The sequence below is a fragment of the Poecilia formosa genome, unplaced genomic scaffold (assembly GCF_000485575.1).
Source record: "Poecilia formosa unplaced genomic scaffold, Poecilia_formosa-5.1.2 Scaffold80, whole genome shotgun sequence".
In the NCBI taxonomy this organism is placed as follows: Eukaryota; Metazoa; Chordata; class Actinopteri; order Cyprinodontiformes; family Poeciliidae; genus Poecilia; species Poecilia formosa.
In genome coordinates this window covers 163862-189550 of record NW_006800019.1, presented here as the reverse complement: position 1 = coordinate 189550, position 25689 = coordinate 163862, and the positions used below count along the sequence as shown (strand labels likewise).

Sequence of the window (25689 nt, the reverse complement as noted above, 5' to 3'; positions counted from 1 at the left end):
TGATAACTTGGAGATTACACAGTTTGCCCCCCTGACATCGAGCCTTGCAAGAGAGAGAAAACAGGTTCTACATCTTAAAGTGACATGATCTCCCTGAACTTTAAGAGTGATGGATTGTCCGGCGGCACTTTTGAAGAGGCTGTGACAAATATGCCTGTATAGAGTTAACCATTACTGCGGGCCTTTCTTGTGGAATCATGCTGCTTTCAAACCTTTAAATTAATTGCTCTGACATGACAAACAAACACAGACTTTTATATCTTTAAATTCTTGAGTTATTGGAGACAATGATTCATCAGGAGTATAAGTTGTTTTACCTTTCACATTAAAGAAAAGGGGATTAGTAAACAACTTTCCTCCTTTAGTCATTCTTTGATATGCAGAATGTAAAAGTTGTGGCTCCTTGGAGATGTATGCCTTCCTACGGGACTTTGAGGATCGACCTGAGCTCAGATGTGGTTCTCTTAAAGTGAGGATAATTGTGATGACCTGAAAAAATAGCAGTCTGTTTTTCTCTCATCATGTTCTGGATAGTGATAGTGAGAGTAGCCAAGAAAGCAACTCAAGCAATGGTATAGAATCATCAAACACAATATAAATAATCTTGTGGTAGACATTTACACCTCTACCAAATGTCATGGAAATGTATCAAAAGGTGTTTAAGGTTCCCCACTGAAAAACAGAAACATTTCAATGTAAAGTAATAGGACACTTGCAGACATTACTAAACTAACAGTGATTATTTATCCCAGTCACATATAGATCTAATAAATGTTAGCCAGTCCACCTAGCAAACAGTAATACATATTTCAAGGGGTAAATTTAAAACTTGAAATAGCATCTGTGCAAAGAAAGGTATTTTTCCTTTTTCCCTGGGAAAATGATATAGATCATACTTATCCACATTAGACACATTTGCTGGCAAGACTGAAGTTGTCTGTGCCTGTATAAGATGTGCTAAAAATAAACACTTTGAGCTGACAGCGTTTACTGTCAGCTGCCAGATTTAATGACGGTTTCATTAAATCTGCACAAGGACATTCAAGTAGATCAAAATTTTGTTTGAGTCTACAGTTGTTAATGTGTAAAAGCAACAAATATGAGACTTAAGCTATACCTGCTGTTCATAGCCAGGTCCAAACAAGAAAACAGTACAGCTACTCAGAAATGGTTGATAACTCAGACACACATAGTTTTGTCAGTTTAATTTGACAGCAAACAAACTGCATAATTAAAAAAAGCAGTTATAAAGGAAGATAAGTCTTTGCCTATAGTGTACACAAAATAATACTAATGAAAGAACAACTTATTGAGAACGAATGGTGTGTTCAAATTATTTCACAAATTTGAAATGTCAAAGTTTTATTTCAAATAAATCTGTCCAAACGCTCCCTAAAGCCAGATCTGTGACTTGAAAGGTTAGACATCCTGAGCCAACACTGAGTTCAACTTCAGTGTTGCCAGATATCATCAAGACGTTTTTCAGGAACAAACAACAGGCCTTGTTGTTTGTTTTTTGTCTGCAGTGGTTTTCAGCTCGAAACCCTCCGATGGATAGGATTTCTGTCTAGGTTTTTTCTTGTTTTTGAATCATGAACGCTGACATTAAGCGAGACAGTGCTTTAAGTGTTGTTTCAGTTTCTTTTGTGATCTCTTAGATCAGTGTTGTTGTATTTATGTAGTTATGGTTGGCCAGCCACTCCTCGGTTCACCACTTTTCCATGTTTTCTCTATTTGTAGGTAATGACTCTTGCTCTTGTTGAATATCTTTAATCAGTTCATGATGTCTTGTTTTTTTAAAAATATTTTAGCCTACTTCATTTTGTCAAACTATGATTAATTTTGCTTGATTTATACACTAATAATTTGCTGGTTAACCCAGACTGAATTAACTTGAATTTATATCTTGATTTAACGTACTGACAACTCAAAGTGATTTAATACAGTAAATTACATTTATACACCAAACTCAAACTCAACCGTCTTGAAGGCGCCAACTATTCCTATTAACCCCAAAACTTTACTCCTTCATTGGAATTTCTTTCTGATTCTCCGAACCAAAGGGAAGGCATTGACTACTCATAACGACAGCACATAAGCTCACTCCTAATGGATTCTGTCATTTATTATAAGGTAGTACATAAAGCACAACTGTTTATGAAAAAATGTTCAAGTGTAACTGGACAGTTCATCAATAAGAGTTGTCCTGATGCTGGCTTTCTGTTCTTAAAGGAGCAACAAACCTATATATAATGGTGTTTCAAGATGAAACTTTGCAATATTGGAAAGATTTCCTTGACAGTTGGGACATCTATCCTTGTAGGTTCAATGTCAAATAACAAGAGATCAAATTTATCTCTACAAAAAAACTTGGACTGGATGATAAAACATCAGACTAATGCTAAATCAGTTTTTTAGTCAGTACGCCCATAGTGTAATAAATAAATGTTAGTGTGTTCTGACTTCTCTGGAGGTGGATTGTCACGTATGAATATTCATGATCTTAGCACGTCTAAATGCAAGTAGGCCAGATTCAAAATTTTCCCCAGCCGACTGTCAGATGGGTGATAGCTTTCGCTTGCCTTTTCCTCAGTGCATGTTTTGAGTCCTGGGAGTGATACGCAGACACTAATTAATCTTGTTGAGTTACACTAATTAGAAAAGTAGTGGCACACATTTGAATATGGGACAGTTTGAGGAATGAAATGACTTAATGTTCCCATCAGAGACATTTTGCGAGGCAGACATCCCCCCGGTATATCTCCAAAAATGTTCACTAGATTTTAGTCTCTGCAGCTGTGATAACTTGCTATGATGGACATTGTCTGTTTTCAGACTAATGCCAAACCACTGCCTTTGGCTAGGACGCGTTTCGTTTGACCCAGATATTCTTCAGTTTTGCACTGCTAAAATTTTCATTTTGATGGTACACCTCTTTGGATTCAGCTACATAAATAATTCATTTCAGAATAATAGCCTCAAGTATAAGAGAATATTGCAGTATTTGGTAATCATTAATAAGTAATTTATTCCCATTCTCTCTGCTCCTTGTCTGAAAAAAACTTGGGATTTATGGCAAAGTACTTCATCTAATATCAAATAATTATTGAGCAAAAGTGTGATAAATTAGATTCATGTTATCTCATTTCTGCTGACATAGTTGATTTTAATGCAAAAAAAACAAACATGTGCAACAGTGTTCGCAGACATTTCCTTAATTTTTAATCCTCATTATTACTGATATTATTTTTGTTAGGTTTCTGAAATACATCCGTGAGGTCGGTATGAGTTTTCAAGGTCACGTCTGCGAAGACATCGAAGAAAATGGGAAAAACCTGGGGAGAGGAATTGAAATTTTAATGGAGAGCAGCGGCACCAACACAGCTGACGGCTATGTAACACCTCAGACAGCTTAAATATCACCGCTAATTAACACAGAGAGGTAGGCTGTCTCAGGCATGATGGATGCTCGGAGGGCGCAGATTGTTGCTTTCAACCAACCAGCGATTCCTTTATTAATCAAAGCGTGAGATGAAAAGGCTCTCCCACACCTCGGGGAGAGGAAGATAGCAGGAGCTATTGTTGGGAGGGTTTCAATCACTTGCAGTGAGCCCAGTAATGTGTTTGATCAGGGCACCGTCAAACATTTGTTGGGAGACGGAACGTTTTCTTGCTGTTTGGCGTTTGTTTCTGTAAACCTCTGAACCACCCGTACGTTAATGTGCCACGGCACAGGCAGCTTAGATTTACTGATTTGGAGGAAGTATTTTTTTTGTACACCTCTGACAGGAGGACGTAGAGGGCCAGTGTTTTGGGGGAGTCCTCCATGATGAAGGGAGCCACGCCGAGAACAAGGCGGCACTCCCACACATTCACCTTCCGACTGTGTGATCAGTCTGAGATGATTTCAAACCAAGATGATTTCAGCACTCTGTGCATGAAGATGGAGTGTTATCTCATCCTTTGAGATCTCCTCTCCATCTCCCTCACTTAGGTAGGGCCCATTGTTAAGTGCCAGGGGCCAGTGGGTCCTGTAAATCAGGCGGCGGCGGGAGGGGATGTCTCCCATGGGGGTGAGAGCGCACTTCCAGCAGCCTTCAGGCTGATCTCATCTTACCTTTCCTTATACTGTAATTAAAAAAGTCAATAGCAAAGAGGAAGGTGCTAAAGGGTATGATCTGCACTTCTTACCTTATGGCTAATATGCCAATACAGGACAGGACTTTTCACCTTCTTAGCAGAAGATTGTGAGTTTAACCAAAAGCATTTAGGGAGAAACATCCTCCTTTCTCTGCCTGGGTTCCCACTTAACTTAAGGGCAACCTATCAAATAACACTTTTCTTGATTTTAGTCAGTATTGCTAACTCCAGTTACATTTCACTCCAAATAAGGATGCTGCCTACACTCAGGTCAGATCACTCTTTCAGTGACTGTCGTCCAGGTAACATTTGATATCTGTTTGCTATCATTTCCATGTCGATGCATATCAAATTTTCAAAGTAATCAGAATTAATAAGCAATAAACATGTTCAAATATGCAAGTTAATTTAATAATAGCTATATTATTTCCCTGTGGCATTATGGCACACCACATCTTCAATTATTTGGATTCTAATGATCTAATAATTTTCTGAATTTAATTATGAACTTGTGTTAACTGTAAGCCCTAAAGAAAACGTAAAAAAAAAAAACTATATCATTGCGTTTGAGATAGATTTATGTGATGAATCACATTTTACTTCTTGAATTTAACTACAGAAATAAACTGGCGATGTTCCAATAAGTGTAAAAAAATATAGTTCGTTTTCCGAGCCAAGGGCAAAATACTTCCTGATTCCGCCTCTTCATCACTGGAATGAAAATAGGTCCTCATTTGGTCATGGCTGCCATCTACTGACGAAACTAATGTATTACTGATTTTGAAGAGAAGAAATCTGAGCTGATATCAAACTTTTTTGAACATCAGTCTGGCTTTTCAGAAAACTTCATGTACAGTAAAATAAGAAATCTTTATTGACATAGAGTTAACATCTGCAAATATCTTTGTTGCAGAGTACATGATCAGCTTTTACTGTTAAAAAAAAGACAACAACAAAGCAAAAACCTTTACTGTGAGCCGAAACTGAACATATTTCTTTTTAAAAGCAAATGCTGAAAGCCTTTACTCAGGAAACAAACAAAAAAACTTTACCAAAAATAAAATCTATACAAGCTTATTTCACAAATACATGCAAATTATAAAACAAAGAGTGCTCTAATCATTGATTAACTGAAATTTTACAGATGGTTGGTTTTACTTTTAGGAAATAATGGGACTACAGATTATACCTTTGTAAAAACTGATTCACTTTTTGAGTTTAGGCCCAAGAAACACTATTCTCTACACCTAAGTGTGTGTGTATGTATGTGTGTGTATATATATATATATACACAGCTTCATAAGCTGTAGAAAGTCAGTGATTGGTCCTAAACTCAAATCTACACTGCTAATATCAACAGAGTTACCTGACTATTACAACATTTTGTCTAAATAACTGTTAAAACTCAGATGCTGCCCTAAAACTGAAACAACATCTTCGGTCCAGTGATTACAGTCCAGCCTGAAGGAGTTATTTGCCAAAAATGATCCATCTTCACTGAAGATGCTTAAAGTTAAAGGGACCATAAAAAGAAACGACGCTGTAATCAAGTAAAAATTCAGTCAGGCAGAGGTCATAATTTCAAATCCATGGATGAATTCATGCCTTAAATTGATCTGCACTAAGATCATAAGCAGGATCTAACTGAGAAAATAATCTATACTTAAATAATCCATATGACCAGCACCTGTTTGATTCTATTCTGAACACTAAAAAATGTCCATCTGGCTAAGCTAAGTACCTTTATTAAGGGTAAATGTCTGTTGAAGTCACATGAGCCTCTGGTTAACAAACAGGAACAAGAAGACAGCAGTGTCTTCTAACAGAGACAGTAAACACAATGGATTTACATTTATTTTATGGAAGCACTTAGGAGAAACTAAAAAGATTTAGCAAAAAAATGTTCTAACATATTCCATCCAGTTACTCATGACTGCTGCTAACCACAGGTGCCTAAACATCTGGTTCCCGTTAAAACTTGTGAGTCGCCTAATTGCTACAATGGTGCGACAAAAACCACTGTAAAAAACAAAGTCTGTTTTTAATGTTTGGCAATAGGCGCTCCAACTCGTCTAATAAAAAGATCAATTAGATGTTAGTGTTTTTCAGGTGAATTATTTTTACACAGCCGTGATTGTGCAGCTGTGTTCCAGATGGGGGATAAGAAAATTAAGAAGCTGGTTTAGGGTAGTAGCGAACATGTTATTGGTGGCAATATCAGTTGCAATTAATGCGTTTGTCGTTTTGCGGTTTTTGGAGGAGCCGATCAACATCAGGGGAGACGTGGGCTGGTTTTAGACTCTCCAGAGAAAATATACACCACAGAGGGCCTAGGTTGGTGGAAAGTTTCAAAGGTGTTTCTGTTCAAGTAAAAAATAAAACAAAACAAAATAAAATAAACACTCATGAACACAGAGTCGAAAGGTGCCTTCAGTCAGGCTTGGAAACCAAATGCAGTGAGACTCTATCCACAAGGGTGAATATTACATTGGGACACAAAGCACAAATTCATAAAACGTTGGAAGAATGTATATTGAATTCCAATCATATGCAATAATAATATTGCACACACTGACACTACAACAGGGTATGCTTGTAATTAATGGTGCAGCTCTTGTTTAATTGGGTGAAAAAATTAATTTCCAGTGTGCATTAAAATAACAAACTGTCTTGGATGTCCCTCTTTTAGCTAAACGAGTTGATTTAAGTAATTAGTTTTGATGAACACCTCAGAAATTTGCTGTGAGCTTTATTTTAACTGTAGTGCTTTTGTGATGGATATCTAAAGATTTTGCGCTAAAATATACTTAAATGCGGTGTGGTTTTGCATGTCTTTCTCAGTAACACGTTCCTGTGCAGTGGGATGAGCTGCAAGTCGGAAGGAGATTTAAAAGGTAGAGACTCAGAAATTGAGAGTACCTAGCGGTGTCTTTTTCATTTTACTTATTGCCATAACCTCATGTTCAAATCAGTCCATTTGCTTTTGCTCATGTATGAGAACTCAACTACAATGAGGTGTTGAGAGCAAACTATAGTTTGGCTGTCTTTAGCTAAGGTTACTTTCAGAGTAAAACTCCCATGAGTGATGTCGTGAAGCTGCAGGCAGGTGTTAGGAAGCTGAGGGTCAAACAGTCAGACGGTTGCTGGAGGGATGAAGGGGACTCCAGGAAGCTGTATGGGCAGATGCATCCTGGGAGTACTGGTTTTCCTCTTTGCTCATGCCAGCTGTACACAGCCGCCGGTGTCTTAGCAGCCTGTCAGTCCGTGAAAAGTTCTGCAGAAAGCCAAACAAAGTTGCTGGTTCAAGAAAATGCAGAAGCCAATGGGATCTGCAGGATTTGGACTCTAGAGCATATTAAAAATCACTGTAATGGAAACTATTACAGACGCACCTGATGGCATCGATCACACTGGTACGGCTTCTCTCCACTGTGCACCCTCTTGTGTCTGTCCAGGTGGTACCGCTGAATGAACCGCATATCACATGCATCACAAGCATATGGCTTTTCCCCTAGAAACAATCAGAGGCGTGAGCAATTTGTCAGAATGCCCAAGAACGTCCTGTGTTCTGACCTATTCAAGTTACACACATTCATTTATGTTGCAAGTTTCACATTTTATTTTCCTGAACTCTGCTTTCAGGTGCTCACCTGTATGTGTGAGAATATGACGCTTCAGGTGGTAGCTGCTCCGGAAAGCCCCGTAGCAGTGATCGCAGATGAAGTTCTTCTGAACTCTTAAGGAACTGTCGTCGTCCATATCCATGTGCGGAATCAACACCTCCACTTTCTCTTTTACCTTGTGGGACGACTTTTTGTGTTTCTTCTTGGGCTGCAAATTCTGGTTCATCTGGACGTCCTTCCCATCGATAATCCTCGACGTATGATATTCCCCATCTTTCCGGATTAGCTTTTAAGACAGAAAAAAACATAACAGATATTGGATATAGTGGAAGAATACATTTGGGATAAAGGCAAGAATAAGGCTTGTACTGGCTGGATGCTAAAGTGGAGACAAATGATGGAAAAAAGTGCAGTAAAACAGTTCATGTTAACTCCAGAAATTAAATAATAATTTCATTTATCAAGGGAAAAATGTTTTTAACCAACATGGTCCTACATAAAATATACATGCTCCCTTTGTTTAGCCAGGAATTAACTTGTCACATTTTCTTGGTTCCACTTTACAAGCAGACACACCCAGGCCTTATTGCCATCTGACTTGTGCAATCAGGAAATCACTGAAATAGAACCTATCTGACAACATGAAGTAAGCTAAAAGATTTTAAAAAGTAGCACATTATGCATGAACATGGATCTAGATGACGTTTTGGAGTGGCACTGTAAAAAGTCGAAACTTAAATGAGATGATGTGACATGACCTACAGGGTCAGGATGGTTTGGATAGCTTTTTTATTTAATGTTTGAAATTAGCAGTTAAATAAAATTTGTTTTCTGCTTAAATTAAACAAAGTACAATTTTTTTCTGATTAATCGAAAAATCTTCAGCGTAACAAAAAAAAAAAAAAAGAAGCAAACGCCAAAGAAGGCGGTTAATATTTTTTCACAGTATGTCTCAACATTATAGCATTCTTTTAACGATTTACATTTCCATTGCCTAATTTGTTTTGCACAGAATCAGAAGAAGCAGCAGCAAAAAGGTAGATATGCAAACTTCTAAACACGGAGAGAGTGGTCTGTGTTTCTCTCACCAGCGGTGGAAGGCTCCCATCTGAAGCATGGCCCATGTGACTGTGATGGCCTTGTCCGTGGTGAACTTGGTGCCCATGATGGTTGAGGGTGTGCTGCGAGTGTGTCTGGTGGTCCTCAGCACTGGACCTGTGGCCATGACCTGAAGAGGACATCATCTTCTTCTGGCTTGGGATGTTGTTGGCTTGCATCAGGGCCATGCTGGACAACACCGCCTCACAGCCCAGCAACCCAGCCTGGCAACACAAACAGCAACACATCAGAGCGTTCCAATTTGGGTGGCGAGGTTGGAGGACTCCTCACGGAGACTTGGAAGCTGGAGGTGGGGGGGTTAGAATTAGGGAGTGACACAACAATGCAATCGTGATGGTGATTTTTGAAGATGAAGAGACTTCCACTGACCCATTTCATATGGTCTCGAACTGAATTGTTGGAATGGTGTGTCATCGCCGTGGTTTGAATGCGTGTGTGTTTGAGGGGATAGAGGGGGGGTGGGCTTCACTCAGGATGAGGGGGTGACAGGAGAGACCACAGTCCCCCCCAAATCATCAGGGGCCAAAGCCTGAAAATAAAGGCACATGGATGGATATGCAACCAAGTACTGAGATCAAACTTTACTGAGAGCTTCTTACTGGGTAAAGCAACCTTAAATGTTTGGTGCACATCTAAAGTTCACATAGATGAAACAAAACAGTAAGAAAATTAAATCCAAAGAAAAATTAAGAAAATAAAACACAAAATGAATCAGACTTGTTCTGTAACTTAGATGTGTAGCAAGCATGACAATGCAAAACATAAAATAAAAAATCTAATCAAAATCATTGTTTTATCTCTTTATCTGCTCTCAATATTACACTTTGATGGAATATGCTGAAAATGAATGAAATTCTAGCTAAACAGCTGGTTGTAGTTTAATTAAAAATGAAAAAGTTGAGATAGTGATCTCTGAAGCTTATTTTCTAATCCCATTTGTCAAGGTAACAAACAAGAAAATTTCCTCAAACATTGAGGAACACAAACATACACAGAAGACCAGATAGCATCCCAAGTAATTAAATGTCACCGTTTTTCCTGCAGTTTTATTTAAATGCAGGGGATTAGAGTTACTTGGATGATGGAGAATCTTCACAAACACATAGGCACTTATATGCAGGCTCTTTTTATAAACTAAATCAGGAAGCAGAGTATGAAGCAGAGTGCAGCTTCATACTGTTAGAACAGTCAGACACCAGTTTATGGGAACTGGCAGGAGAGCCATCAGCATGAATGGTTAAATGATTATGGTGGTGTATTTTATAAAAACAAAACAAAAACAAAAAAACACACACAAAAAAAAAAACTATTCTCAGAACGGGTAAAAACAACTGTTTTAAAACAAACATTTTCATGTGAAAACAGTTACAAACGACTAATACAAATTTAAAACGCTGACAAAAAAAAACCTCATAAGGTTTATGATGTTTTTCAGGTGAATCAAGATGTCACAATGAACTTTGTGACATCTTATAGTCTCAAAGTTAATTGCGTTTTTATTCAAAACGCCAACATGAAGCAGCTCAAAATTTTGAAGAATAAATTATTTTTACGTGTGTGAATAATCTTTTGCTGCGAGTCTTTTGTGGCATCATAAATTCACCAGCTTTTCATACCTAGTAGAGACCGACTTCTCAACCAATCTGCAGCTGCTTAAAGGCTTATGTGTACTTTAGCAGGTTATTGCATACTGAATCTTGTAACCAGGTTGAAAAAAAGAGAAAAACATTCAACCGAGCTTCGCTTATCGTTTATTGAATAATCATCTATGAATTCAGAGTGAAATTCTTGCTTCCGACAATTACATGTTTAAATGTCAAATTATTTGCCAAGAGATGCATGCAGTTTTCTCGTGTTATAAAATCACGATTCCTCGGCGAGCAAAGAATGAGACGGCGCATTAATAGAAAAAAAAATAAAATAAAATAAAATCGTTGATAACACAATCTGCATGAGTCTACTCGAACCACAGCAATATAGAACACACTGATCCTGCAGCTCTGCAACAATAAAGGTTTAGGAACAACTCTAGGGTAGCTACACTGGACCCCCACCCCCCGACACAGACAACAACAGCCAGGCAGCAGGCAGAGGCTGGCAGGGCGGGCTCAAAGCCTCCCTCATCGGCTACAGCAGCCAGAGACAGCCGAGCGAAACGTTACACGGAGCTTAGAGAGCAGCGAATGGAAACTGCTGCTCAGCAAGACACTTACCTTTCGATTTGTAAGGCTTTGGGGATTATTATTTGTTGTCGTGGTTCCAATTTTTTCTCAGTTTACAAACACTGACAGGAAATACTATCACCGGAAGTGCTCCCCGGAGAGAGCTGTGATTGGTCATATGGAGGAGCACGTGACCACTTAACCCGTCTTTGGTTTGGGATCGCAGAAAATTACGTGACCACGTATTCCTATAGTTATTCTTATAAAATTTCAATTACGGATGTTTATAAATGTGTTAAATTACATTTCACAGGATTTTTCCAGAAGTAAATTATAATAGACAAGCAATAAAAGCGAAGTAGGCAAACTAAAAATATACAAAATAAAGATAAATACAAATTGTGGGTAAAGGTGATATCTATTTATTTATTTATTTATTGTGTACAGTAGTACAGTAAGCTTAGTAAGTGATGATTAAGGATGTTTAATGTTTTTCCACAATTTGTGATAATTATTTTTGTCACAAATCATTTCCCAGTCTTTCAATTTCATCAAGGAAGAAGTCCATGTCTTTTTGGGAAACCAGTGGTGACAATATGGTTATGCGGAAAAAGTTGACCCTGTCTCCAAGAGGTTGGTAGCCGACCATCATGGTGCCTTGTTTCATCATACGTTCCTTGATTACTGGAGCCACCTATAAACAAAACCCAAATGTCAAAGAGATAAATAAGACACATTGGGGAACTATAAAATAAGCTAAGAATATTTTTTACATTAATACTTACATAATACATTTGGAAAAACTGTAATTTGACAGCTGAAAGCCTGACACATTATTCTTCAACCACCCACTGAAACAGAAACGCACCTTAGCCAGCTTGTTCTGGTAGTCTGCATTTTTTTCCTTTCCTCTCAGACTTGGCGGGATGAACCAGAAGCACACATTCACAAACTGCGGCTGTCCACAGGAGTAAAGTTTCAATATATGGTAAAAACATTTTGTTGAAAAATAATATTTTGCTGGATTTAGATGTGAACTTACATCCCCCAAAAGTTGGAACCCCTCTCTTTTCTTCATTTGATCCACCACATACCTGCAAAATAAAAAACAAACAAAACAAAAACAAAAAACAGTGAAAAACTTTTAAATTATTTTTTAATTCATTTTCTTGACTTACCACTAACTTATTTAAGCAAATGTAAGCAAGAAGAAACATTTGTTTTGGAATGTAATAATTATAGCCTGACGTATTTTCTAAATCTTTGGAAAAGCTAAAACACTTAAACTGTGAACCTATTTAACTAAAATTAAGTATGCATGGCAGTAACTTAGCTATTTAAAGAATAAATACAGATGTACTAAATCTTGGTCCACCTATTTTTAGGTTGTACATGCCAGGGTTCAGGTTTTCAGATAGAGAGAGGTGGAACATGTTTAAACTGTTTAAACATTAGCTTGTTTTAGTGACATTTTTAACTATTTTAAGGCAGAGTGTATTCATGCATTATTAGCTTTGACAGCTTTAACAAAAAAAAAAGAAAGGAACATAAATAAAACCAGATATACAGTAAGCCCCCCCACAAGCATTACTGCACCTGCAGGCTATTCAGAAAAATAAAATGTTTCACAATGTTTTTTTTGTTTCTTACCTTGCATGGAGAAAAGCTTTGTCTACACGCTGTTCCAGCCCAGCTGAGCCGACTGCTTTCCACATCAGCCACAGCTTCAGACAGTCCACCTTGCGGCTGCACTGCACAGACTTATCCCCAATGTCCAGATTCACATCATAAAATTTGTCTTGCTGGAACAGATATGTTGCGTTTGCACAGTGGCACTTCTTCAGTAAGTCCTGCAGAAACAACATTTGTTTATGATAAAAAGAAAAAAAACAATGTTAAGTAAAATGTTTAGTATGAATATATCATGCAGAACAAAACCCAACTGTTGTATCTTTAAGCAGCAGGACAGAACATTGCAGGCCAGCGACCAGCATCTTGTGTGGATTCCAGGCTACTGAGTTTGCCCTGCAGGTACACAGGTGCCAACACATTAACAAACACTGTACACGTAGCAAACCTGCTGACGACGTGACTGAAACCTCTGTTGCGCTGCAAATACGCAAATCAAAATACCTACTTTAATTTAGAAAAGCAATACTTTTTAAAACTAAATTAATACCTGTGAACTCCTTTCATCAGATGACTGTGTTTCTTGGAAAACAGCACGCTTCCTCCCCAGGCAGCCTGAGACAAGCGATTAAACAACAACAAAACGCCCCCACGCCCCCCATGATTTAAACAAATACAGCAAAATCAGAAAGCTTTGACATAAAGTATTATCTCACTGGAGGACTCACGTCAACATGCAGCCACAGCTTGTGTTTGTCACAAACATCAGCGATGAGATCCAGCGGATCAAAGGCCCCCTGTACCGTAGTGCCCGATGTGCAGCTCACAAGGAATGGTACTGCGCCCTAACAGAAGAAAACATTAACTCATTATATCTTGCAAAAGTATTATTACCTGGTGGACATTTTGACACTTTGACTTCAAACTTCAATTTATTTGATTAGGATTTTAGGGGACAGACCAACATTAAGTGTAACATCATGAAGTGGGAAGAAACAGTACAGATCCAGGGTTAAATGAAACTTTAGTGCCTTTAGGAGTTAGTCTAATTACATACTAGAAATTAGATTACAAGTAGTCCACATGTGTGTAATTCAATAAAATTCCAGCTGTTCTGTGAAGGCTTAAGGTATTTGTTAGATAACAATAGTGAACAAGCTTCAACATGAAGTCCAAGGACCACAGCAGACAGGTAAAGGGAGAAAGTCGTGAATTTACACCATCCCAACCAGGAAACATGATTGTGGCAGCTTCATGCCTTTCATCAGCAGGGACAGATAAATTGGTCAGAGTTGATGGTAAGAGAGATGGAGCAGGGTGATCATGGAACCATTAAGAACTCCAGTCTAAAGTCGATGAGCTTTAGACTGGAGTGGACATCTGCATTCAGGACAACAATTATAAAACATACAACCTGAGCTACAATAAAAGTGTGTTTATGTGTTACAATGAACCAGCTAAAGTACAAACCTAAATCAAAGTAAGAATCTGTGGCCAAGCCTGGATATTGCTGTTCACAGACAGTTTCTATCCAATCTGACTGAGGTTGACTTATTTTGGAAGAGAATGGGCAAAAATGTCAGTCTCTAAGCTGACAGCGATAACCCAAAACTGAAACCAAATGCAGCGAATGGTGCTTCTACAAAGTATTGACTGTGTTGTTGATTAAAACATCACATCACTTTTTCAAGAATCCTATTTGGAAATAACTTATTTTCCTTTTACTTCCCAGTTACGCAAGGAATTTGTGTTGGTTCATCAATAAACATCTCAATAAAATACAATGAAGGATGTGATTTCTATTATGTCATGAGGTGAAAAAGTTACAGGGTGGCAAATATTGCGCAACGTACATTATCTAAGACGGTCAAGGTTACAGTAGATTATACAGCAATCCTTTTATCTTACGTTTCTAAACATAAACTGAACTAGAGAACATTTACCTGAGATTTTGAAAGCTCTATTTTTTCATCCAGGTCTTCTGGGATCATGCGACCTCTAGTAAGTATAAACACATTAATGAGCAAAGCAAAGTCATAGGCTAACAATTTAATTTTAATTGCTCAGGTCTATAATGAATGTACCATAAAAGTGAGAGGGAATTTATTCGTTTGAATAATCTCTCTGATTATCACAGGAAGTAGATGTAAAATGAGCTCCACTGACACCATGAACATACATATGTCTGGCATTTTTGAAAATAAATGAGTAAGAATGAAAGAACAATTACCCATCATCCACTTTTACCAAGATGACATTGTCCATCCCAAAACCCATAAATGCAGCCCCCTTTTTCACAGAGTAATGGCTCTAGAAAAAAAAAATACACAAAAATATCATTAACTAGGTAAAATCAAGTTTAAGTTTCTGTTTATAATGCCTTTCTCAAAAATCAATAGTTCCAATGGATTTTGCCATGCCCTGACTGGTTTTAGGATAGAGAAGCTTTGCAAGAGCTACAACTTCAGCAAAGAAGTAAAAAACAAATCAGAGTTTCCAAGTTATATATAAATAGAAAAACAAACTTTGTGCTTCCTAACTTTTAGCCCGCCTTATGCATTCTGAACATCACTTCATTCTCTCAGGTATGCAGTGCTGAAAAGCCCTTCGTACCTCAGGGGATGTAAAGACAGTGAGTTGCGGGAGACTCCGCAGGCCCTGGCTTTTGACCTCTGGGTAGAGTCTGTAGCGTGCAAGGTTCATGGCGTACATGTTGGAGGTGGATCCTCCAGGGCAGAAAAGCCCGTCTCCTTCCGTCCAGCCCACCAGCGCACGAAGCCCTCTGAGCACCTCAGCCTCCATCAGCACAAAGACTGGTGCCACTTCATACGTGAAGCTATAAATCACATACAAAGTGTCTGATCGCTTTTGTTTTTATTGTGAGAGTTTTTATTATTGAGAGTTTTCATATTAAAAAGGGTAGAATATGTACTGCATGCATTACCACACTTTTCAGATTTTTGTTTATTAAAGAAAAATATTAAACTATGTCCCTCCCCACCCCCCCATTTCACAGTATATACTACTATGTGCTGGTCTATGACGTAAAATTTAAAAGATTTGCACTGAAATTGGTTGTGCAATTTGACAAAATGTAAAATAAATCAGGATACATGTAAAGTTTTGCAAAATAGTGTAAAAAAAAACAAACAAACAAAAAAAAAAAACAAATGCACTTTTGATCAGCTATTTAAAGAAGATCAATCAGCTTAAACCGAAAGAATATTCTCAAGTATTTGAGGCTGGAAGGACTCATGTCATAACCCTAATCTTTAGTCCCTCCCACATAATCAAGTCAAGACTGACTTTGCCATCCCAAAAAGTTAACAGTACCACCAGTGGGAAATAAATAAAAAAAAATCACATCTCCTATGGCTGTGACAAACTTTAGACTTAGCTGTATTCTTTGTCTCTTACAGATTAGTGTTGAGAGCCTCGGAGAGGAAACGTCCAGCCAAAGAGTGATAGTCAACGCCAGCAAACTGCTGATTGAAGAAACGTGGGTGACCTGAAAATATTATGAAACACTCCCATCAGAATCAACAAAAAAATAAATAAAATATGATTAATACTTTTGATCATCTCTGCCAGGTCTTACTTGTCTTAATGCTGTACTTGGCAACATCTCTTACTCTCTGCAGGAGGTTTTCCTGCGGCTCTCCCTTCTCTCTCAGCTCCAGATCCAGCAGCCGGGCCAGCTCCTCCGGCTCCCTCCATTCACACACCTGCACCAGGCGTACACAGATTGTGGCTGTTAGTTCAGAAAACCAGTTGTAATCCGACAGTTTGTATTTCTGGCGCTTTAATCTTCAGAGACCTTCTCTTTGACATCCGTGCCTTTGCAGAGCACTTCCTCCACAATAATTTTGAAGGCTTCGTGAAGGAAGAGTTGTCCGTCTGCGTGGTTGATCAGAGGATCGGTCAGGTCGCCAGTGGTTGGTTCCATTATCTATCGGTCTGCTGCTGTTAGAAGTTTACAAAGGAAGAATTATTGAAAGAGCTGCCAAACCTCTGCAACTGTTATAGATTGCACTAAGAGAAAGAGAGCAGAAACATTCAACAAACCAAAGGTGAGAACAACGTAGGAGGGACTCAACCTTTGACCCATAGCGAAAGTTAATTAATGATGTCTGAGAATAGTCCGGAGAGAGGGGCGAACAGCAGAGTGTAGTGACTTATTACATGTCTGTCACACAAATAAGTATATTTTAATTTATTTGTTTTAATTGATTCTCTTCAGTTCGCAACAAAATATGATTGAACTGTCAGATAACATTTCAGATTAGAAATTATGTTTTTTTTTTTTCTTTTTTAACTTTGTTCATGTTCTGAATGAAAAGAAAGTCAATTGAATTCCACTTATGGATCTGGAATTAATGAAAGTTTAAGATTGAGAAATGCTGTGGCTGCTTATTGGCAGTCCCGGGAAAGATGTCTTCAAATAAATTAATTAATAATTATTGTGAGAACAATTATATATATATATATTTTTTTTTTTTCAAAATCACTAGTACTCTGTTACATAACACACAATTGAAGCATATTTTCTTCTTTCTCTTTACAAAGCCATTTGAGGTCTTATTTTGAGCTTCCACCACAGCTTTTCTGTACTGGTAGAGTCCACATCAATGTGTAGTTTTCCTGATATTTCGATGAGCCATAAAATTTTGGAGGGAAAGAAGTCGGCCCATAACATCACAGATCCTCCACTGTGCTTACCACAGTGGGCATCGGGTGAATTTCTTTACTTATGCAGCTGGACTTTATTTGGCAGAAAAGCTCAATGTTTGCCTCTTCCTACCAAATCAGAGTTCCAGTCAAAATCTGTTCCATTTAACTTCTGATAAAACAGACTTTCTTAAAGTCATCAGTCATAAACAGCCAGTAGGTACGTAGACAGTCGAAACTATAATGGTGTCAAATTTTATTTGTATAGCACATTTCAGCAGGAAGGCATTTCAAAGTACTTTACATCATAACAAACACAACAACACAAAGTCATGTAACATAGAATCAACAATCAGAACATTACATTAAGTCAAGTGCCATCATGATATTGGTAATTGCTAACGTTTCAAATACAGCTCTAACCAGCTGGGTTATTAGTCGAGATTTAAAGGCACTCAGTGTTTCAGCTGTTTTACAGTTTTCTGGAAGTTTGTTCCAGATTTGTGGTGTAACATCATTATATTTTTGAGAATTTTTTTTTTTTTTATCTCACCGAATAATCTCTTGAAAATATATTTCAAGAGAATCTTTTAACATATTTTCCTTGCTAGATAAATTTAACATAACTTGTGAAGAACAATCAGTGATTTTCTGAGAATAAGTGAATTACGGAGAGACTATAGATTTATTAAATCATGATTTTAAATCATGAAAAAAAAAAAAAAAAAACAGAAAACTACATTTTGAACTTAAGGTCATCTTTGTCTGATATGAGACATTAAAGTGTGAAAAAAAAAAAAAACAGAAACAAAAAGAAATGTAATACAAAAGTATTAAAAAGTATAAAATCTTTACATAAAAGTCTATTCTTTTGTTTTTTGTGGTAAGAAAGCCACTCATCCCTGGGAAAAAAAACCTACATTTTCTTTAAAAGTGCTCAGGCTCTCTGAGGGAAGACCTCAGTCAGTCTCCAGTAGACATTCGATGCTCTCAGGAGGAACTTCTAAATCTTCCTGACTGAGGAGGGAGTGCAGGTTAGCGGCTGTGGCTTTTTCCTTCTTCTGATTTCTCCAGTAGATGAGCATGGCAAAGACTCGCTCCACGTAGGTTCTTTTCTCCTCTTCAATCTGCTCCAATTTCACATTCTTGATGCCCAGACCCTGTATGCCGATTTGCCTCCAATTACTGCCAAGGCCCTTAGCCACAATCATCAGCTGCTTCTCTGTCACCCTGCCACAGCCTGTGAAACAATAACCAGCAGAGCAGCAGATGTCGCGAAAGATGGTTTGACTTTTAGAGGGAAAACATTTCACTGGAAGAGGGACTCACCTTTGCGGAGGGCCTTTTTAGCTGGCGTGGGACCTTGTAATTCAGATTCTTCAACTTGTAAATGAAAAGATATGCTCATATTTGGCATCTTACAAACATTTACTGATAAGACTCTTGAAAACGCAGCTTTTTCTTTGTACCTGATAACGGTGTTTTCACACGCAGATCTTTAACAAAATCGAGCTTGGGAAATGTCTCCTGGATCTCTTTTTCCTTCAGCAGGTCCAACATTCCTTGCGCTGCTTCGGGCCCTCTCCAGATGACATGATCCAAAAGCTCTTGCACCTTTTCACTAGGAACTCGACACGACTGAATCTTCTCGTAGCCCTGATCTGACACCAGATAGCGGGAATGTGCATGCTGCACAACAAAATCCGCGTCCGCTCTGAGAATCTCTATCAGCGTCGCCTTCTGGCCTTTAAGCAGATGAACTACATCTGCAGCTTCTTCAGCCATGGCTGATCGATCCAGTGGGTAAATAATGGAAGGCATGCAATGAGATAAGATTATTAACAAAACGTCAGTTTTACAGTTTACACCTGCATAAACACCTGGGGTTTACGCAGGTGTAGTGAAAATGTTTAAAAATGTTTAGGGGATTGGAAATACTGACTAAAACTTGACTCAGGATAGATTTGTGGAGCAAATGCTGCAAAATGAGATCCAAACTGGCAAAGTTACTGTTTGTTTAACTAGAAACTATAAAAGCTTCAAGAGTTTGTAAAAAATGAGCTATAGGATTACTTATGAGTTTATCCCACATGTACAACCTTGAACAACACCAAATGTACTAAACATGCAATCTCTCCAACAGAACACCGCGTTTTGTGTTGAACAGCTGATGCATTTGCAGCACCGATTAGCTTTTGATTAGATGATGGATTAAAGTTTAGTTTGTGATTTGTAAAACCTTTAATTTGTGAAAACCCAAATAAATATGTCATCACTCAAATCTTGATTGATTTTTCTACACATGCTGTGTAGATTTTACAGCCCACTTTAATTACTGCATTGCACTATTTTCCAATGTAATGAGACCTGAAAAGATCTTTACCTTTTTCTTGATGCTCACTTCTGGATCAACACCTCCTCAGTACCAAAAATTAATAGATTATTTTTAATTAAAACTGTTTTGTTTTTTTATCCTTGATGAAGAAGTTCAACGAATGGCTGTGCCTCTGTCTGCTGTCGAGTAAAAAGATGCCAGATGTTTTTTTGGTCCTACTTACTACATTAAAATAAAAAATAAATAAAAAGAAGAACCTCACACAAATAATACAAAGGAAACTACTGTGTTGTAACAACATTTTTAATTGAAGATTTATATCTGAAAAAAATCATTTTAAAAAATCCAAAGAGTGTAAATTATTAGCTTACCGCAGGGCCAAATCTGTACCATTCTTGAGTTGCAGCCAAGGGGCCACACAAATTTATCCCAAAGGCCACAAAAGGCCCACTAACCGCACTTTGTACAACCCTAGTGTAGAATAACTCTATCCAGGTCTGAACTACACAGGTGATAATAGTTTTCAAGCTGTTTTTTTGTTGTAATATAATAAATTCAACAGCAGTTTCACATATTGCTAACTGTGTTTTATAGAATCTGTCAATGTGAAATATTACAATCCAAGTTTGAATGGAATACCCCCCGAAATGTGGTCAAAAGCAAAGGAGCAACAAAACAGCTTTATTAAACCCCCCGGTTGGTGAGTTTTCACAAATGTAATAAACGAATCACAAACCACAAACTGTTTAATATATTCTTCATTGACTTAACACGTCAGAACGTTACAAGGGTTTTAAACAAAATCAAAGGTAATAGCGGAGTGGCCACTTCTCTCATGCACAGAATCTGAAACAGAAAGTGAAAGCTTCGGGCTTTAGGAATGTTTTATATGCATAACATGCGCTGAGCCATTTGTCTCTCCAACAGGAATCATGACAATAAGCAACAAACAACGCTTATCTAAACATCTTCCTATTATTTACCTCAACAACAGCTTCTGCCAAAGTGGAGGGATATTAGGACCTAACTTTTCGCTCTCTTTTTTCCCCCTTCTTCGTCTTCTTCTTTGATCTCACAGGCGGTTGGCAAACAGCTGAAAGTGAACATTACCGCCACCTTCTGAATTAGAATGTGAACCAGCATGGAAATCTTTTATTCTACTGAAAAGTTATGTTTTTTTTTTTTGTTGTTGTTGTTTTTTAAAAGTACTTATAAAACACCGTACTTCAAATATGGTCGAAAAAAAAAGTTTGTTCATGAAACTTTGAAAAATATCTGTTTCTCTGTGATATCTTATACATCCTCTAAGTGCACGTCTCCTGTGATTGACCACACTCGGAGTTCTGTGAATTGGCTTACAGTTCTGTCCAAACCACAATTCTAATTTGTAGCCTCCTCTTTTTTCTCCCTGAAAAAAAATATGTTTTTTTGACTCAATATCACTATACTCTTTGTCTCCGTCAAACAGACTGATAGTTTTGCAGGTGTTTGCTGCCACCTGGTGGGAAAAATTACCCATTGCAGGTACCCTGCATGGAAGTGCTCTCTTGAACTCTTGGACCACAAACACAACATCCACATAAAAAACAAATATAAAAAAATAAATATCGTTAAATGAAGAATGATGAGTAAAATGTGGTCAAAAACAACAAAGTTAAATTTATGTGTACATTAAAAATAAGTTATAGAATTCACGCTAAAACTCAAAATAGCTGCTAGCACATTGTGTCAGTTCTGGATGTGCTGACTTGTACAATTTACAGCATTTTTTTTTAAGGAAATGCTAAGTGACTGCTGGATATAAAAGTAAACAGAAATGTTAGGTTTTTAGTTGAGGTATTTTCTCTTTAGTGATTTTTAATACCTTTTTTTTTAACAAATCCAGCTATCCATGTGCCTATGACTTGTTTGAATGCTTGAATGTCATTTTGCCTGCAAACAAATACATTTTTTATATATATATTTTGTCACATCACAACCTCAAACTTTTGTGCATTTTATTAGATTTTTTTTCATTGCTGACCAACACAAAGTAGTGGATAATTATAAATCAAGTATAAATCACTTTATTCTTAAGCTTTAAAAAAAAATCTGAAAAGCAAACTCACATCTGGGCATGAATTATTCTCAGGTAATACAGCCCCTCTGTGAGAGACCCAACTGAAAATACTCAGCACCCTGTGCACCCCTTCCCCACCTTCCAGCAGGACCTCTATCCTAAACATGCTACCAGAGCTACAATATACTTATTTATGTCAAAGCATGTTCAAGTTAAAATGGCCTAGTTAAACTCCAGATTCAATTAGAAAATTGTGGTAAGGCTTGGGAATTAGTATTCACAGACACTCTCCATCTAAGATGCCTGAGCTTTAGCTGTTTTGTGAAGACAAATGGACAAAAGTTAATAACAATGTTCATAGCTGGTAGAGAGAGACATGCCACAAATGACTTGCAGCCATAAATGCAAAGAAATGTGGCTGTATAAAGTAAAGCTACAAGAAGCGTAAATTAAAAGGTAAGTCACTCTTCAGAATTTTGTTTGTTAATAAATTAAAAACAAAACAAAACTGAACAGCATGTCATTTTCATTCCTGATTATAATTATATGTTACTTTGTCTTGGTCTGTTTCATCAAATCCCGATAAAATACACTGAGATTTTTTGCTAAGATGCAAGGAAATGTATCTTAGCATTTCTTTGTATGACAACTTCTGCGAGGTACAGTAACACTAGAACTATATTTATTTATTAGTCATAATAAATAAATTATTTATTTATTTATTAAATAAATAAAGAGACCCGATGGCAACAACTGCATGTCTATTTATTTGTTGCAAATAAGCAGACACTCTTATTAGAGGATCTAACACTCCCTGCTGCTCTCATCGTCGTCGATAAACTGTGAACCAAATTTGGCCTCGGTTGACACAACAAGAAGCCGAAGCATTTGTATCGACACGGAGCAGAGCGTTATGGCTCGTTCTGTGGAAATAGGATTCAGCAGCCGTGAATAAATGCTAGATTTGTATTGAATGAAAACAAGAGACTCCCTGCGTAAACACTAAATAGAAACTGTGTGCGCTTTTATCTCTGTGCATGAAAGACACAGGACCCATGCAGCAGCACCATCAAAGTTTAAGGCCTCTGACTCCAACTGGACAACCAGGCTTCACATACCGACGTTCACATGTCTGCTTAGCCTATTTACCAATCTTCTGCTGCGGGAAATGACAAATCAATATCTTATTCCAGGGCAGGTATTTGCTTTGTGTGAGAGGAGAAGGCCTCCAGAGTCCTTTTCATCCAGACACAGTATAAACACGTTGAGTCACTCTGTGTGTGTGTGTGTGTGTGTGTGTGTGTGTGTGTGTGTGTGTGTGTGTGTGTGTGTGTGTTGTGTGTATGTGTGTGTGTGTGTGTGTGTGTGTGTATTAGCTGTCTGACTAAATCCAGTTTTCTCAGTGACTACAGTGGGTGGAAAGAGCAGAGCGAATAATCATTTGTTCTTCTTATTTATTTATTTTTTTCACCACCCATGTGAGAGAGTGCTGCATAAGAGACAAATGCACAATTTAACTACCTATATGCACTTCTAACGGCCTCATTGTGAGATAAAGTGGAGTTTCTTTCCAGTCACACTCTTAAGAAGACGCGCAACTGGAGCTAAAATGCGTTATTCTACTGATCTAAGAGGATGCGTAGACATTCAGGGCCCTTTCATGCCACACGCCTCATGCCTCTGAAGTCAGTTTGCATCATATTACTGCAACACGAGAAAAGCAAAGACTGTATAGGATATGACAATGAACTTAGTTTGCCGCTGATCAAGCACAATCCCACTCCCACTACTTTGCTTTTCAGGCCCCATCACACTCTCTTTCTAGTGGCAAACTCCACTCATATGTGTGTGGATGGTATAATAGCTCACGCTCTCGACAGCCCTGATGGAGAGTGATGTGGTTTCTGTATGAGCTGCTCCAACTCCTCACCACAGACCTCTGCACCTGGAAAATTGGGATTCTTTTATTTCAGATTATGAGATGTGCATGGGAGTGTGTGTGTGTGTGTGTGTGTGTGTGCGTGTGTATGCGTGTGTGTGGGATCATTAATACGTGCATACATACAATCCAAGAGTGTGCCAGCGCAGCAGCTTATCCTATTCTTGCCATAACAGAAAAATTTGATTTGCATGTGAAGTCACTGACGAGGGAAATCACTTTCTCTCCCGTGCTGAGAACCACAAGACGTTGCATCTTTTTATGGCACAAGCATGTGTGTGGAGTCTGGAAGAACACAAAAAGGGACCTTTATGTGGAGGCAAAGACACACACCAGCTAAAAGCTAAATTTAAATACAATTTTCAGAAAGTGCTTTACTTCATAAGAAGCTCTAGAGAACCCTCGCCATCCGCAATCCTTGCAAAGTTTTCACATTTTATCAAAATCGATGTGTCATATTTGGATTTCATGTGACAAACCGACACGAGCTAACAGATAACTGTAATGTTTAGGGAAATTAAAAGTTTATTTAAAAAAAAAGAAAATGGTCAAATGTATTTTTATTCAGCTTCTTTTTCTTTTATACCACCATATGAAAAGCAATCCAACAAATTGCCTCACCAGACAAGTTGGGGATAAGTTATTGGAGAAGTTCAAAGAATAGTTAATGTATGAAACTATATCTCAAGCTTTAAGAATTTCACATAGATCCTTAAAACCTAAAGGTCCAGTCAACAATATGAAAATTAATTAATCAGAGAAGTAGCCAAGAGATCTTTGACAAATTTGGAACAGAGCAGAGACCCACAGCTGAGGCGGGAGAAGCCGTGGACAGAGCTTCTCCCGCCCGTTCATTATACACTCCACAAATCTGTGCTGATAAAAAGATGACAGAATATCCTTTTCCATAGGAAAATAATCCTAAACATAAAATTAGATCTACAGTTGAATAGTTTTAGACTAAAGCATATATATTATTTTAAATTGATGTGCACAGATTTTCTCCATGTAATCTGACTGAACTTCAACTACTTCTTCAAATAAAGGATGGGCAACAAATTCAGTTTGTCGACAGCTCAAAAGATAAATAAGCACAACATTTTTAATACTTTGAAAAATTGAAAAAAAAAATATATATGTATCCCTACGTGATGTCTAATGCATATAATACTTCAAAATTACTTTTAGACACTTTTGCACGATACTGTAACCGTGCATTTGTAGAGATCCTACAGCAAAGCTTCCCTCACCACTTGTGTGACCTTATCTACTGAAAGATCTTTGTGTGTACGTTTAGACTCCTTGTGCAGTTCTAAGATCAATTCCCCCATGCCCAGCTTCTAAAACACACGCTTTGTGTTGCACAGGAAGCCCACATAGACATAACCACCCCCCTCTGTCAGGGTGACTACAGCTGCAGCGAGGGGACGGCCATGTGTCTGAGCGACTCTGACATGTCTGTTTGTTTAACATGCATTATATATGAAAGACCAGAGTGAGTGGAGAAAAGATCACAGCAGCAGGTCAGCAGGTGGGAGGAGGAAAGTGAGCCCACTAAACAGAGTAACTCTGAGAAAAGAGTGAGACGGGGGGCGGGGGGGAACAGAAGCAAAGAAAATATGTTATTTATAACAGAATGAAAGCTATAGATGGAGAGTTTCAGTTTCCTGCACGTGGAGGCTACCTTTAATATTGTAATCTTGAATTACTCTAAACTCCACACTTCAGAGGAGAAGGTTCTGATATCATGTCATATAAAATCTCCCATGTTAAATTATATGTGGAGGGACTGTTCTTTATGGGAGGAGGACCATTTGCTAAACAACTTATAGATCGAGCCCAAAACGTGAGTGATGTGTCCATTAATGCTGATAGAAGTGTAAATAATTGATACGTGTGAGTGAACGTGCTTTCCGCCCTCACTTTGAGAAAAATGTGAAACAGAAGAAGCATTTTCCCTCCCTTTAATGTAATGAATGGAAAATACAGTGTGTGTGTGTGTGTGTGTGTGTGTG

The 25689-nt window shown here is 37.9% G+C and overlaps 3 protein-coding genes across 8 annotated transcripts; all 3 read right to left on the bottom strand.

Annotated features, from left to right (window-relative positions):
- Positions 1–5872: 5872 nt before the first annotated feature.
- znf740b (zinc finger protein 740b) lies at positions 5873–11215 on the bottom strand. 2 transcript variants are annotated; one of them, XM_007556535.2, is made up of 6 exons: positions 11096–11215; positions 9252–9411; positions 8852–9085; positions 7791–8049; positions 7533–7651; positions 5873–7414 (listed from the first exon to the last, which is right to left on the bottom strand). In XM_007556535.2, exons 2-6 carry the CDS (start codon positions 9294–9296, stop codon positions 7265–7267), a joined length of 807 nt encoding a protein of 268 aa, XP_007556597.1. In that variant the 5' UTR covers positions 9297–9411; positions 11096–11215; the 3' UTR covers positions 5873–7264. The 2 variants fall into 2 exon arrangements, with proteins under 2 accessions (XP_007556597.1, XP_007556599.1); XM_007556537.2 differs by lacking the exon at positions 9252–9411 and having other exon boundaries at positions 11096–11214.
- A 293-nt stretch (positions 11216–11508) lies between these two features.
- Positions 11509–20774, bottom strand: csad (cysteine sulfinic acid decarboxylase). 4 transcript variants are annotated; one of them, XM_016673616.1, is made up of 14 exons: positions 20666–20774; positions 16491–16636; positions 16272–16398; positions 16091–16181; positions 15287–15509; positions 14904–14983; positions 14617–14671; positions 13402–13518; positions 13224–13288; positions 12988–13069; positions 12695–12894; positions 12087–12138; positions 11913–12002; positions 11509–11738 (listed from the first exon to the last, which is right to left on the bottom strand). In XM_016673616.1, the coding sequence occupies exons 2-14, from the start codon at positions 16617–16619 to the stop codon at positions 11565–11567; spliced, it is 1485 nt and encodes a 494-aa protein (XP_016529102.1). In that variant the 5' UTR covers positions 16620–16636; positions 20666–20774; the 3' UTR covers positions 11509–11564. The 4 variants fall into 4 exon arrangements, with proteins under 4 accessions (XP_016529102.1, XP_007556595.1, XP_007556596.1 ...); XM_007556533.2 differs by having other exon boundaries at positions 20660–20745; XM_007556534.2 differs by having other exon boundaries at positions 16491–16633; positions 20660–20738.
- LOC103141090 (uncharacterized) lies at positions 18202–20723 on the bottom strand. 2 transcript variants are annotated; one of them, XM_016673617.1, is made up of 4 exons: positions 20665–20723; positions 18811–19130; positions 18671–18724; positions 18202–18581 (listed from the first exon to the last, which is right to left on the bottom strand). In XM_016673617.1, exons 2-4 carry the CDS (start codon positions 19124–19126, stop codon positions 18301–18303), a joined length of 651 nt encoding a protein of 216 aa, XP_016529103.1. In that variant the 5' UTR covers positions 19127–19130; positions 20665–20723; the 3' UTR covers positions 18202–18300. The 2 variants fall into 2 exon arrangements, with proteins under 2 accessions (XP_016529103.1, XP_007556593.1); XM_007556531.2 differs by lacking the exon at positions 20665–20723 and having other exon boundaries at positions 18811–20660.
- Positions 20775–25689: the final 4915 nt, after the last annotated feature.

What these genes read in the sequence shown, in the direction of transcription:
- znf740b (XM_007556535.2), bottom strand. Translation starts at nt 9,296, where the DNA reads ATGACACACCATTCCAACAATTCAGTTCGAGACCATATGAAATGG. An exon ending in ATGGGAGCCTTCCACCGCTG is followed by an intron (nt 8,050 to 8,851) that starts GTGAGAGAAACA and finishes CTGTCTTAAAAG; the next exon opens with CTAATCCGGAAAGATGGGGA. An exon ending in AGTGTGATCGATGCCATCAG is followed by an intron (nt 7,415 to 7,532) that starts GTGCGTCTGTAA and finishes GGCTTTCTGCAG; the next exon opens with AACTTTTCACGGACTGACAG.
- csad (XM_016673616.1), bottom strand. Translation starts at nt 16,619, where the DNA reads ATGGAACCAACCACTGGCGACCTGACCGATCCTCTGATCAACCACGCA. An exon ending in CTGATGAAAGGAGTTCACAG is followed by an intron (nt 13,070 to 13,223) that starts GTATTAATTTAG and finishes GTGTACCTGCAG; the next exon opens with GGCAAACTCAGTAGCCTGGA. An exon ending in AAAGCTTTTCTCCATGCAAG is followed by an intron (nt 12,139 to 12,694) that starts GTAAGAAACAAA and finishes TTTATTTTGCAG; the next exon opens with GTATGTGGTGGATCAAATGA.
- LOC103141090 (XM_007556531.2), bottom strand. Translation starts at nt 19,162, where the DNA reads ATGCCTTCCATTATTTACCCACTGGATCGATCAGCCATGGCTGAAGAA. An exon ending in TGTGAAAACACCGTTATCAG is followed by an intron (nt 18,725 to 18,810) that starts GTACAAAGAAAA and finishes TTCATTTACAAG; the next exon opens with TTGAAGAATCTGAATTACAA. An exon ending in TAAAAAGGCCCTCCGCAAAG is followed by an intron (nt 18,582 to 18,670) that starts GTGAGTCCCTCT and finishes ATTGTTTCACAG; the next exon opens with GCTGTGGCAGGGTGACAGAG.